Source organism: Benincasa hispida, chromosome 2 (assembly GCF_027475165.1).
Source record: "Benincasa hispida cultivar pf3 chromosome 2, pf3_genome.v1.1, whole genome shotgun sequence".
Lineage (NCBI taxonomy): Eukaryota > Viridiplantae > Streptophyta > Magnoliopsida > Cucurbitales > Cucurbitaceae > Benincasa > Benincasa hispida.
The window spans coordinates 3,137,272-3,150,168 of record NC_143479.1 but is presented as its reverse complement, the minus strand read 5'-3'; the positions used below and the strand labels follow the sequence as shown (position 1 = coordinate 3,150,168).

General features: G+C 32.2%; 2 protein-coding genes across 3 annotated transcripts; one reads left to right on the top strand and one right to left on the bottom strand.

Moving 5' to 3' along the window:
* The first annotated feature begins 638 nt into the window (after positions 1-638).
* LOC120083386 (LEAF RUST 10 DISEASE-RESISTANCE LOCUS RECEPTOR-LIKE PROTEIN KINASE-like 1.2) lies at positions 639-6,468 on the top strand. 2 transcript variants are annotated; one of them, XM_039039141.2, is made up of 4 exons: positions 639-909; positions 4,896-4,928; positions 5,008-5,295; positions 5,397-6,468. In XM_039039141.2, exons 1-4 carry the CDS (start codon positions 759-761, stop codon positions 6,329-6,331), a joined length of 1,407 nt encoding a protein of 468 aa, XP_038895069.2. In that variant the 5' UTR covers positions 639-758; the 3' UTR covers positions 6,332-6,468. The 2 variants fall into 2 exon arrangements, with proteins under 2 accessions (XP_038895069.2, XP_038895061.2); XM_039039133.2 differs by lacking the exon at positions 639-909 and adding an exon at positions 3,638-4,769.
* On the bottom strand, positions 6,442-9,446 carry LOC120083397 (glycosyltransferase BC10-like). The gene is made up of 2 exons (XM_039039153.2): positions 8,604-9,446; positions 6,442-7,240 (listed from the first exon to the last, which is right to left on the bottom strand). The coding sequence occupies exons 1-2, from the start codon at positions 9,117-9,119 to the stop codon at positions 6,596-6,598; spliced, it is 1,161 nt and encodes a 386-aa protein (XP_038895081.1). The 5' UTR covers positions 9,120-9,446; the 3' UTR covers positions 6,442-6,595.
* Positions 9,447-12,897: the final 3,451 nt, after the last annotated feature.

The following is a 12,897-nucleotide window of genomic DNA, read 5'->3' as shown; positions in this document are numbered from 1 at the left end:
GAAAAAGTCAAACCTTCGAGTTCTAGATTAATTAGTTGAGCTCATGAAGTTTCACCAAAAGAAAAACAACCAAGCCTTAACACTGACACTCTTAGTCTCAAAGACCATATCCATTCTTACATTGTTGGTATTACACATATCCTCAAAACGAATATTATAAGAAAGACCTTATAAATAGTATCAGACAATCAACCTCAAAATCGGTAAGTAACACTCTATGTGCTTAGCTTAGTTGAATATTGTTTATATTAATTTAGATGTTGGGGTGTACTCAACTAATATCAGCATGAATATTCTTATACATATCAGCTCTATTAACGCGTCCAGACTAAAGAAATGGACTGGACAAATTTTCATGCCAACTTTCGATGCTAATAGACCTAAATAAAAAATTTAAAAAAAAAAAAAAAGTATTGGATGGAAAATTAAAAGTGTAAAATAAAAGATGATGTAATATATACGGTTTAAAGTTTAATGATGAAACAAACACGATGATTTCGATTTGGATTGTGACCACATAGAAAAGGGAAAATGGTGGGCTGGGGCAGCCCGGCCCAGAATGAACCATGCGGAGAAAGCCCAGATATCAAAAATTGGGAAATTATTATTATTATTAATTTAAAAAAATAATAATAGTCAGAGGAAATAGGAATTGGCGGCCATAGACAGAGACACACGAAACTTAACCCTCTTTCTTTTTATATCTCTTTAATTCAATTACTCTCTTAATTCTCTCTCAAAACTTCAAAACATTAGAAATGAAGAAGTTTCTGCTGCCGAACGCCGCTGCAATCTTCACCTTCGCCGCCGCCTTCCTCCTCCTCTTTCCGCCGTCTCTCGCCGACGACGACGATATCTCTAACTGCTTTACGCCTGGCAAGTGTAATCCTTTTCGACCTCCTCCTTCAGGTTCTCTCTCCTAATTTCCTTAATTATAATTATTATCTTATTCCTTTTTTTCCCCCTAATTATAAAGCCCTTTTTTGGGACTTCTAACTTAACTTCATTAATCAACAAATAACAATTTCCTACTAATTTATGGAAGAATTTCAGAATGGAAATTCGAAAGTAAGTTCCAAAAACATGACTTCACTTGGAAATTTTTCTTTTTCTTTTTCCCCCGAAAATTATGTGCATAATTATCAGATAATCGACTCTATTTTGTCTTAATTATGTTTTTTACGGATTTCCATTGTGTTCTTGTCTTCATTTTATTTTATTTTGAAACTTTTTGCATTGCGGGAAGTCAAAATTTTGGAATAGAAAAAAAGGACTTTGGGGGCTCAATAATCAATAGCGCGTTTGGAACTGTGAAATTTGGTTAGTCAAAATTTGGACGCAAAGGCGGCTCACTTTCCTTGTGTTTTCTGTTGCTTTGACCCAGTCAAACTTTGGACTCCACATTTCTCTCTCTATATATATAGAAACTTCTAGATACTTTTTTTTAAAAAATTAAAAAAAACCCTCTTAATTGAATTTCGTTGTAGGTGCCCGTGGGCATTTCCGACGCTAAATTGATTATTATTTTTATTAATTACTATAGTTTATGGGTCATAAAAATTCATATTTAAGATCTAAATTATATTAGTATAGATTATAATAATTTTTATTTAAGGTATAAATTATTTTTGTTTGAGTAGTAAATAACAAACACAAAGAAAGAAAAGAGCTTATAAGTAGGAAATAACAAACATTGTAATTATAGATTATAATAATTGAAAATACAAACTAATATAATTTGAGTTTTAAATATGGAGTCGACTCTAATACTTCATTCCATCCACTTGAAGCCGGGAATCTAAAGAATCTCTTAATGTTTAAATTAGTGTTATTTTAATAGTATTTGTCACACCTTACTAGAGGCTTATTTATTGTAAATTATTTCTAATAAATAAGTAAGAGATTAAAATCTCAAGAACAAAAAATATATAATATATTTAGGTACAACATTGTAAGGTTTTTTCTTTTATTGGTATTTATACTTTTCAATCCTTTTCCTTTTGAAAATTAATTTTGGTAGGTGGGAATTGAAATATAATTAGAAGCAAATGGCCATAGTTAAATTCTATCCTGAGATTTAGATATCGTTCCAACTTGCAATACACATTTTTTTCATTTTAAAATTAGTGATTTTAAAGATTTAAGTCCCATCAGTAGCGATTTAGTTTTTGAGTTTTTGTTATTAAACTTTAAAGTCTATAAATACTACTTTTATTTTTAAATTTTTCATTTATTATCTTCTTTTTACCAATAGTTTAAAAATAAGTCAAATTTTAAAAACTAAAAAGAAAATCGTTTTTAAAAACTTGTTTTTGCTTTTTGAATTTGGTTAAGAATTCAACCATTGTATTTAAGAAATATGCAAATGGTAAAAAATGAGAAGAAAATATGCTTAATTTTTACTAAACGGGACCTTAATCTTTAAAGATTCCAAGTAGCGACATTAAAGTTAATATCTATTATTTTATTTTGGGAATCTAGGGTTTTTAATTTTTGTTTTTGAAAATTAAACATATTTCATCTACATTACTTACAATAATTTGCATCTTTCTTAAGTATCATGGTTGAATTCTTAGCAAAATTTTAAAAACAAAAACTTTTTAAAAACTACTTTTTTAGTTCTCAAATTTTGATTTGGTTTTTTAAACCATTGGTGAAAGATATATAATAAAAAAAATAAATTTGAAGGTAAAAGTAGTATCCATGACTTAATTTTCAAAAATAAAAACAAAAGATAAAATGATTATTGGACCTTTAACTATTAGCAATTTTCTATGCGTATATGATCTAAAGTACCAATGATGGCATAGTTTTGTTTTGTTTATGATATGAATATGCATTACCCCATATACCACCTGTGTAAATATTCCATCTTTTTAAGTTTCTGTCTCAAATCTATCACTTCAACGCTTCATGTTTTCTCATATTTTATAAATATGAAACCCAAGTTGGTCAAATTAAATATTAAATTGAAAACTTAAAAAGAACTTAGAGGTTTCTACACTTTTTCCCCCAATAATAATAACGACGACGACAATAATAATAAATACTTGCCCACGCATCAGAATGTTCAGTGATTCAAAATCATTAATGGAGTTTAGTGATTAAAAAGATACTTATTAAATGTAATAAAAAGGGAGTAAATGAGCTACTTCAACTATTGTAAAGGTATGTGTAATTGACTTAGAATTGTGTGGTTCAAACCTCACCCTATCTCGATTGAGTCATATTCAAGTTAGAGATATATGGACAAGTATTATTCACTTCTCTATGGAAAAGTGAATTTTATGTTTTCTTGCAATTCACCTAGTTTGCAACGGATAAAGAAGAAAATATAAAGACATAGAAAGAAGAGAGTTTTTCTTTTTCTATAAATAAAAAAAAATGAATAAGGATCTAGTGAGTAAAAGTCAAGAGAAGAACATTTGAAAAGGAAATAGACGGAAAAAAAAAAGTTTATATACTATAATGATGTAGGTAGTATTCATATTAATTGATTGATTGTCATGTTAGAAATCAGCATATTCCAAGAATGACGTCTCGATCATATTAGATAATTCACTATACATTTCTCGAGATAGAGTAGGTATCTCTTTCTAATATTTTATAATTAACAAACATTTTCCTCTCCTTTTCTACATTTTCTTTGTTCTTCAACTAATCAAACCTTCCCCCACCTGGAAAACCATAGGAGTCTTCCTCTACCAAATCTTCATTTTCAAAAATGATAAATTTGTCCCTATCTTTGTCCATTTGTCCTCCCTCATTTCCTATAATATTCCCAATTCCAAAAAGCACATCCACTCAAAATCCCACAAATTTCAGGAAGACCCAGTAAAAAGTTTGAAAAAAGGATCCCAATTCAGCCCTTTGATTTAAAAAAAATAATTGTTTTGTTTATCAAATATAGGCTCTGTGGGTAGTTGTTGAAGAACTGGTAAAGTTTTTCCACTAGTTTTCTCTTTTTTTTAATTTCCTTACTCTGTTTTAACAATCTCTTACAGATTTAGAAAGCAATTTCATTTCTCCTTCCATTTTTCCTCAACTTCCTCCCATGGCTTTCATTCTTATTTGCTTCTTTACATTCATCTTCTCAACCTCAGCTTCTAAAACATTCAAGGACTGTGCTCCTAGAAATTGTGGGCATGGCCCCGTTATAAAATACCCCTTTTGGATAGATGGTGTGCAAGATTCTTCCTGTGGATACCCAGATTTCAAAATCAAATGCTCGAGAGATTACCCAGTTCTCGAAATTTCCGATGAAGATTTTATCGTCGAAGACATTTTTCACCAGACCAATTCGTTTCTGTTGGTCAGTGCTGCAGCTCGTGAAAATTCATGCCCACTTCCCTCACATAATATTAGCTTAGATGGAAAACCATTCCATTCTACTTCAGATAATGAAGATTTCCTCTTCTTCTATGATTGTCCATTAGTTCACAAAGATTACATCTATCAACTTGACTGTATTAACAACAAAACCCACTGTTCTTTTGCGACTTTCCACAAGGATCTTCTGGAGTTTCAGAATTTTCCCTTACGGTCGTGTCGTTCTTCGATTCGTGTTCCTGTTTGCAAGAACTCGACTGCTAATGTAGCTGATTTAAGTGAAATGAGTTATGTTAAAATTTGGAAGAGGGGTTTTGTTCTGAAGTGGACTGCACAGGACTGCAGCAAATGTGAGAAAAGTGGTGGCTATTGTAGATTGGAGAACAATGAGTTTGTTTGTTCTTGTAGCGATGGAACTCATTCCAATAGCTGCGAACATGGTATTTTAGAATTGTTTTGGCATGAACTGATGAACATATATAGGCATTCTTTGGCAGTGGTTGTTTGGAAGTTTTTAATGTTTTAGTGTTATGTTTAGGCTGACATCGTTGTGTTTAATGTTGCAGACGATGGCAGGACCAGAAAAAGGATTATCATTGGTAACACACGAACCTACTCTGTTCACATGTTTGCCTCCTTGACAATTGATTAAAAACTATTGTTTTGATTCATATACAGGGGTATGCAGTGGTGTTGGAGCCTTGCTTTTAACCTTTCTTGTTCTTATCATCTGCTACCGACGGCGCCAGCTTCGTCGTAAAAGGTCTCACATGTTACCGTATGTGCAACGAAGCATTCCGTCGAATCAGTCAAATCCCCCAAATCCCTCTTCTGTGAAAGAAAATGAGAATGGAAATACCTACTTGGGGGTTCACCTCTTCACCTACAAAGAACTTGAAGAAGCCACAAACCATTTCGACTCCAACAAAGAGCTTGGGGATGGAGGTTTTGGCACTGTGTATTATGGTAAGAGAGCAGCCATTTTAATTTAGTTTGAATCATTATTTATGATTGACTATTGGTTGGTGATTGTTTTGACTGATCTTTTTGTTCATATATCTGTTTAGGCTTACTCAAAGACGGGCGTGCCGTTGCTGTCAAACGGTTGTTTGAAAGCAATTTTAAGAGAGTTGAGCAGTTCATGAATGAGGTGGAGATCCTTGCTCGGTTGCGCCACCGCAACCTCGTTTTGCTTTACGGTTGCACCTCACGCAGTAGCCGTGAGCTTCTGCTTGTGTACGAATACGTCCCGAATGGCACAGTAGCTGATCACCTCCATGGAAAACTAGCAAAGCCAGGCAAGCTTCCATGGTCTACAAGAATGAAGATTGCTATAGAGACTGCAAGTGCTTTGGTGTATCTCCATGCTTCGGAAATCATCCACCGTGATGTCAAAACCAACAACATTCTCCTCGACAACAACTACTGTGTGAAAGTAGCTGATTTCGGATTGTCCCGTCTCTTCCCGCTCGACGTCACACATGTTTCAACTGCTCCACAAGGCACTCCAGGCTATGTCGATCCAGAGTACCATCAGTGCTACCAACTCTCTGACAAAAGCGATGTCTTCAGCTTTGGTGTGGTACTTGTTGAGCTCATATCATCAATGCCTGCTGTTGACATCACAAGGCATAGACAAGAGATCAACCTGTTCAACATGGCCATCAACAAGATCCAAAGCCGCACATTACATGAATTCGTCGACCCATCACTCGGTTTCGAATCAGACTACAAAATCCAAGACATGATAACCAGCGTAGCCGAGTTGGCGTTTCGATGCCTGCAGAGCATAAAAGACGAGCGACCAACAATGATGGAAGTTCTCGACACTCTTAACATCATACAGAAACCGAATACCGAGAAGGCGACAGATCGAGACACTGACATTTCCGATGATGCTGTGTTGCTAAAGAATGGCTATGGATCTTCTCCAAGTTCCATATCTGTATCTTGGGTTAGCAGTAACACCTCAACAGCAACTAATGAAACCATCAGCTCTTAAACCCCTCTCTTCTTCCCTCCACCATTAGATTACCATTTGTAAACTACTTTTTAATTATTCCATTTCCATCTCCATCTTCCTCATCAATCTATTACTCTGATGGGCCAACATTCATTGAATTGATTCTTCATTCTTTATATTGTTTACAACACTACACTATATGAAAAAGAGACATAAAGGGCAGATTTTACATTACCCCATGTTATGAAATTACATATAAATGAATCATATAGGCTCAAAATTCAATACACTTGAAAAAGAAAATTAATGATTAAACTGCATGAGCTTAGGAGCAAACATGAGGAGTCTATTCAAAGAATTAGGCATGAATTTCCTAGCAAACAAATGACAGAGATTAGTCATAACTCCATTATACTCGCAGTGGCTTCCATTCCTGAGCCTCTGAAGCAATCCAACGGTGACATCGGTTCTAATGAAGCGGGTCGGGTGAGCGCCGCCTCTGGACCAGTCGACCCAAGTCAAGGTCCGGTTGGAGTTGGTCTTGGAGAACCGGATTCCGACGAAGGTGGGAAGGTAGTGCTCGTCCATGTAACAAGAGGGTTTGCAGAATTTCTGGAAGACGGGGAAGAATTTGTGGTCGGAGACGACTTGGGAGGCGATGGTTCGGTCCATTTCGAACCATTGGGAGCCCTTGCGCCATTGATGGAGGTTGATTGTGGGCCGCATTTTTGGGGTGTAGCGGCCTCGGCCCACTGGGCCTGGGAGGTCGTAGGCCTCGATGAAAGTGGATTTAGAGCCCATTAAGTAATTGTAAATAGTGGAGAAATTGAAGAGTGGGATGCAGGATTCGGAGAGAAGGATGAATCTTTGGTTGGAGAAATCTAGTAATGCGTTTGCCAGGAGCCGCCGCTCTGCCTCCATCATGCTTGGTTCTCCCCATTTCACTCCCTGTAATTGCATTTATGACTCTTAAACAACTCAAAAGTAGACATTTTCAATTGTTATATTAATTTTAGAAGCAACCAAGAATAAGATACTAAGTTACAATTTTTACCCAAATAAGCATACGTCAACTAGCATACGTCAACTAGCAACACACATGTACTCTTGACTTCGAGATCAGATGTCTAATCTCTCACACACATATAGTTAAAAAACCTGACTTTTACTGTTTGAAATGACCACGAACACCACTCTTTTCCTTCGTTCTTCTTTCCTAATAACAAGCAGCAAGAAAAAAAGGGAAGAAAGAAAGAAAAGGTTTTGATACTTGTCTTTGGTGAAATATAAAGTTTCACGTGAGAAAGGAAGAAGGCAAAGGCATAAAGAAAAGAATGCAAAAAAAGAAAAAAGAAAAAAAAAAAAAAGGTTAGAATTGGAAAATGGGAACCTCAAACAGAAAGGGAATTCCATCAAAAATATTTTCTTCAACTTTCTTGAGTGGCATCCAAGCAATTCATGTAAAGCATGACTACACTTTCATTTATTTATTTTTTTTTTTTTTTGTATCTTCTCCCCAATTTTTCTTTTTAAAAAAACTATTGATTATTTATTTCCAAAATATCCAGGCTGTAAAATTCCATGATTTCATATAATACTTTACAAGTACACGGGAGATTATTACAAATTTTTAAAAAAATAACGCATGAAAGGAAATTAAATTACAACAAAACCATGACGCGGCTGTAAGTGGTTATATTGGACCGTCGTAGAAGTTAAAATGTTTTTTTTCCCTTTTCCATAAAAGCTTTGGAATCATAAAGTTGGACAGAAAAGATTGTTAATTTGAACAGACAAGATTAATTTTAGAATATTTCATACGTTCAAATAAAGTTATTATTCGTTGTTATAATAATTACAATTACCCTGTAAATTATTTATTTTATTGTGCATGGGTCAAATTGCAAGCAAACTCAAAATACATTTTTTAAAAAAAATTATTCTAAAAGTATAAAAAGATTTTAAAAAAATATTTCTAACATATTAGTAACGTAATGAAAATTAAAAAGATATTTACTTGCACACTAATTAGTATTAAGATATGTGCTTGCTTTTCAGTTATGGCATGATTTCATTAATTTATTTCTATCTCATTTAGTAGTTATTATTATTTATTAATTTATTATTATTTAGAAGACATTTAATAGTTAGATATTTAAACATTACTGATACTTTTAATCTACCGCGTTAGAAATCAACTTAGAAGATGTTCTGGGCTAAAATTGAAAGTTGGAAAGCATGATATTAAAATTGAGCAAAATAGAGGGACCTAACAAGAAATAATTAAGGAAAATGATGAATGTGAACAGACCTTACTGGGGATTGAGCGGCCATAGAAAACAGAGGAGGAATCGACGGTGGCGTTTGAGGAAGGACTCCGATGAACGTAAATGGAATAAAATCCACGGTGGCCTTTGAAGAAAAGTTCCCAAAGCGGAGCCAAACCGACTCCATCTTTTGTCAGAAACAAGAACGCGATCTTCCGGCGTGACTTCTCCGTCGACGGAAAGTTCGGAATCCGGCGGGGAACCAGGGAGGCCCTCCACAGAAGCTCCTCCTCCGTCATGTCATGGAGTGCCGGGGGAGGCTTCAGAAAGTCCTTCAATCCGACCCGCGACGGCGGAGACGACGGCGGAGGAGAGGGAGAGGGGAGTTGGAATTGGCTGAAGTTGAAGCGGAGGGAGAGAGGAGAGGAAAATTGGAAGAAAGGGAAAGGGAAGATGAACAGAGTAAGAGTGAAGCCGGCGGCGAGGCCGGCGGCGAAGAAGAGGAGGGGAGAGAGGAGGGATCTGAAATGCATTTGAAGTTTGGGATTAGAGGTGGTCATTGAAATGAATTGAATTGAGAGAGTTTTTGAGAGAAATTGAAGAAGAAGAAGAATGAATGAATGAAATTATGAGAATATGAACACACAATTGTTGCAGAAACTCAAAAGGTGAGAGACAGAGCACGCTGCACGACACAACACGTATACCTCCTTAACATCCCCTTTTTAATTTTAACTAATAAATACTCTTAAACGTAACTTCCCTTTTCTACACTTTTTTTTCTTACATACAATTATATCCTTAAATTTTCAATGATAAAAACTCGAAAACTTATATAAATGTTAACATTGAAGCTCTAAATGATAAAAATTAAACTTCGACAGCATATCCTAGGCATAACTCCTCCATACCGACCTTATCTCCGACAAGCAGAGCGGTTTATTGGCCTGCCTAACATTAAAAGGAATTGATGTGATAGGTCCTTATTTATTATAAGAACTTATAAAATTGTTATAATTTCTACGATTATGTAAATTTAAGGATTCAATGTTAATATTTGTATAAGTTTGAATACTCTTTTTTTATCATTGAAAGTTTGAGGGTGTAATTGCAACTATCCACATATTTTTTTTTAAAAAAAGTACAATTTTCCTGACAATTTTATTTTATTTTAGATCAACTTTCAAATTTTGTTTGATAAATCTGTGAATTTAACGAAAATGACAAATAGGTTACTTATTAAACACAAACTTGAAAGTTTTAAAACTCTATTGGATACGATATCATAAGTGTGGATTTATTTATTTATTATTATTATTATTATTGCCAAAATGAATATAGTTCAATTGGCATCAAGTATGTATTATCAACCTCAAGATTAGAGGTTCAATCTCCCACCCCACATATTGTAAAAAAAAAATAGTTACAAATTTATTGACTTGATAGACATAAAATTATAATTTAACATCTACTATAACATTATAACGATGAATAATGGTCGTTCACCTTATTGATATATTTACCTTTAACTAGAAGGTGGGAACTTGAATCTCCACTCCCATATTGAAAATAATATGGACAATAATGAATGTAAATGTACTGTGTACCTATTTTGCTTAGATTGATTAACTACTAACATTGTAGTTAATAAGTTTTTTGTTTTTTTTTTTTTTTAAAGTAAACCTAATTTCTTCATAATTTTTTATTATGGTTCGCATCTTTTTTAAGTATAAGAGTTGATTTGGTAGTTAAATGTCAAAAACAAAAACAAGAATTTTAAAAATCATTTTTTTTAATTTTCAAACTTTGACTTGATTTTTGAAAATATTGATAACAAACCGATAACAAAACAATAAATCTAGAGTTAAAAAAGAGTGCAATTAGGTTTAATTTTAAAAACGGTTGTTTAGTGCAGAACACAAGTTAGATATATTGTAGATTAATTTATTGATGTTTGTAGTTTTTGACAAATGATTGGTTTAATGTTTATATGGTTCATATATTGTGGGAAAATTACTTTGTTTTTCTTGGTCAAAGAACAAAAATAAATACATGGATTGACTTTTCTTATTCATCTCTTTATTTTATCATTTTCGATTATGATATGGACAAATTTAATTACAGCAAGTGAAACTATCATTTTATTTCATTTTTTTCAATGATAAATAGATGTCGGGGGATCCTAACATCAAATTAGGGTATTCAAATGATCTGACAACATAAATAATCCAGACTATTCAACTCAAATTGTAAGGATCGAAATGTGTTAGTTTTAATTTTAGGTTGGATTGAGTTGAATTTTTTATATTTTTCAGATTTGGATTGGGCGCATACAAGTTACTCTTTTAAAAATTCGAGTTGACTCAATCCAACCTAAATTCCTAACCTTTTATATATATATATATAAACTTATAAATTTTATAATTCATAGATATTTTTATAATGTTTGTATGAAGTTTGTAATAGATATCTTGGATTTTGATATTTAACATTTCAGTTTTATAAAATTTTAGTTACTAATATATATTGTACACAAATTTAAGTACTTTAAGTTAATAAAAAAAGAAAAAAAAAAATTGACGATCCAATCCAACCTAACTCATGTACACCTCTATATCTAACCTCCAGGTCAATAACATATATCTTTATTTAATCTGTTTATATAACAAATGAAGACATAGAGAATTAAACCTTTGACCTCTAAAATCAAGAAATAGTACGCATCAATTATTATTGAATTATTTTCATTTCGACATGTGTTTTAATTTGTCAATTTTTTTAATACAACAAGTACGATGAAAGATTAAATCTTGAAAAAGGTCATGTCAGTTATCAATTTAATTACAAACACGGTTTTAATAGGAAAAAAAATTGGTAAGTTGTAATTTAAAAAAGAATAATGTGTAAATGGTAAGCGTGTATAAACAGCAAAGCAGAGGACTTCAATAGGCGTAACCGATGCAAATGAGTTGGAACACCATATTATAAACGATGGAGTTTAAACCATATTGGAATAATAAACTTTTAAATATCTTTTTTGGTAAAAAAGAAAAATCGATTATCAATTAAATGGAGGTGGGATATATATAAATATATATATATATCCCATAATTATTTTTTGGTGTAAGCCACCATGGATGACCTTCCCGGCGTCTTCTTGAAGCTACCAGCAGCCCTTAACCATCAGCAGCCATAAAATGATAACCCAAAATTTCTTCGTTATATATATATTAGAGAAATTCTTATTAAGTAAAAAGTTCCAAAATGGTTTGTATTTTTTTATTTTTTTTTATTTTTTTGATATAAAATGTAAAATACTTCTAAATATTTATATTTAAAAATGTTCCTTATTTTCTCATTTATTAGAATTTGTTTTATATATTATTCTCATATTTATTAGAATTTGTTTAGAATGATTGCATAAGTGAAAATAGAACCATCAATTTAATATTTATAGAATGGAGATCGAACCATGAATTTTTTTTTTTTTTGGTCTGTAATTGATTACCAGAAATTATTTTACGATAATAATTAATGTATTATCCACTAAACTATATTCGGATTGACAAAAAAAAATGAAAGTACTAATTAAATCTTGGTATACTAATTAATTATTATTTTGAACTTAACATGGAGATTAGAACATCTAAGCTATTGACTAAAAACATATGGCATGGTTAGTTGGGTTCTAGTGATTGTTAATTAAAAGAAAAAAGAAAAAAAAAAAAAAAAAAACAAGTCATTACCAATTTCACACTCAAGGTAATTATTTTTATCCAAAGAATGAAAGTCAAATTAAATGAACATTTTCTATTAATTTATTTCCTTGGTTGATAACATCAACATAATTTAACTGACATAAATTTGTACGATAAATTTTAAGGACTGAGATTTTACCCCAACCATTTATAAAAATAAACTTTATTGGATTGCTTAATTTAAAATAATTAAAAAAAAAAAAAGCTAACATACAAACACTTCTTTACTTAAAGCCAAAAGAAATTGGAAATAAGCGATATTTAGGTATATAATAGTAATTACACTATTATTTGGAAAAATAACAAAAGGCATGATCCTTTTGAATTGTAGCAAGACGCATGAATGTCACGTGAGTCCAATTTTTGGAAATCCTAAAATACCCTCATCCCTTTTAATTCCAATGTAATTCATCTTATATCTTTATTAATGACACTGAAATTAATTGTTCAAATATATCTTAGTAGACTTTCAACGTCAACTAAGATCATCTTTCCAAGTAAATAATTTGTCATAAATCTCGAGATTTAGTAGTTATTTTGAATTTTCAAATCAATTTAATAGTTGTTTTGAATTTTTGAA

Bases quoted from the DNA above. Each gene is read 5' to 3' on its own strand.
- LOC120083386 (XM_039039133.2), top strand. From the start codon at position 4,055: ATGGCTTTCATTCTTATTTGCTTCTTTACATTCATCTTCTCAACCTCA. The intron at 4,770-4,895 runs GTATTTTAGAAT...TTAATGTTGCAG, and splicing joins TTCCAATAGCTGCGAACATG to ACGATGGCAGGACCAGAAAA. The intron at 5,296-5,396 runs GTAAGAGAGCAG...ATATCTGTTTAG, and splicing joins TTTTGGCACTGTGTATTATG to GCTTACTCAAAGACGGGCGT.
- LOC120083397 (XM_039039153.2), bottom strand. From the start codon at position 9,119: ATGACCACCTCTAATCCCAAACTTCAAATGCATTTCAGATCCCTCCTC. The intron at 7,241-8,603 runs GTCTGTTCACAT...ATGCAATTACAG, and splicing joins GCCGCTCAATCCCCAGTAAG to GGAGTGAAATGGGGAGAACC.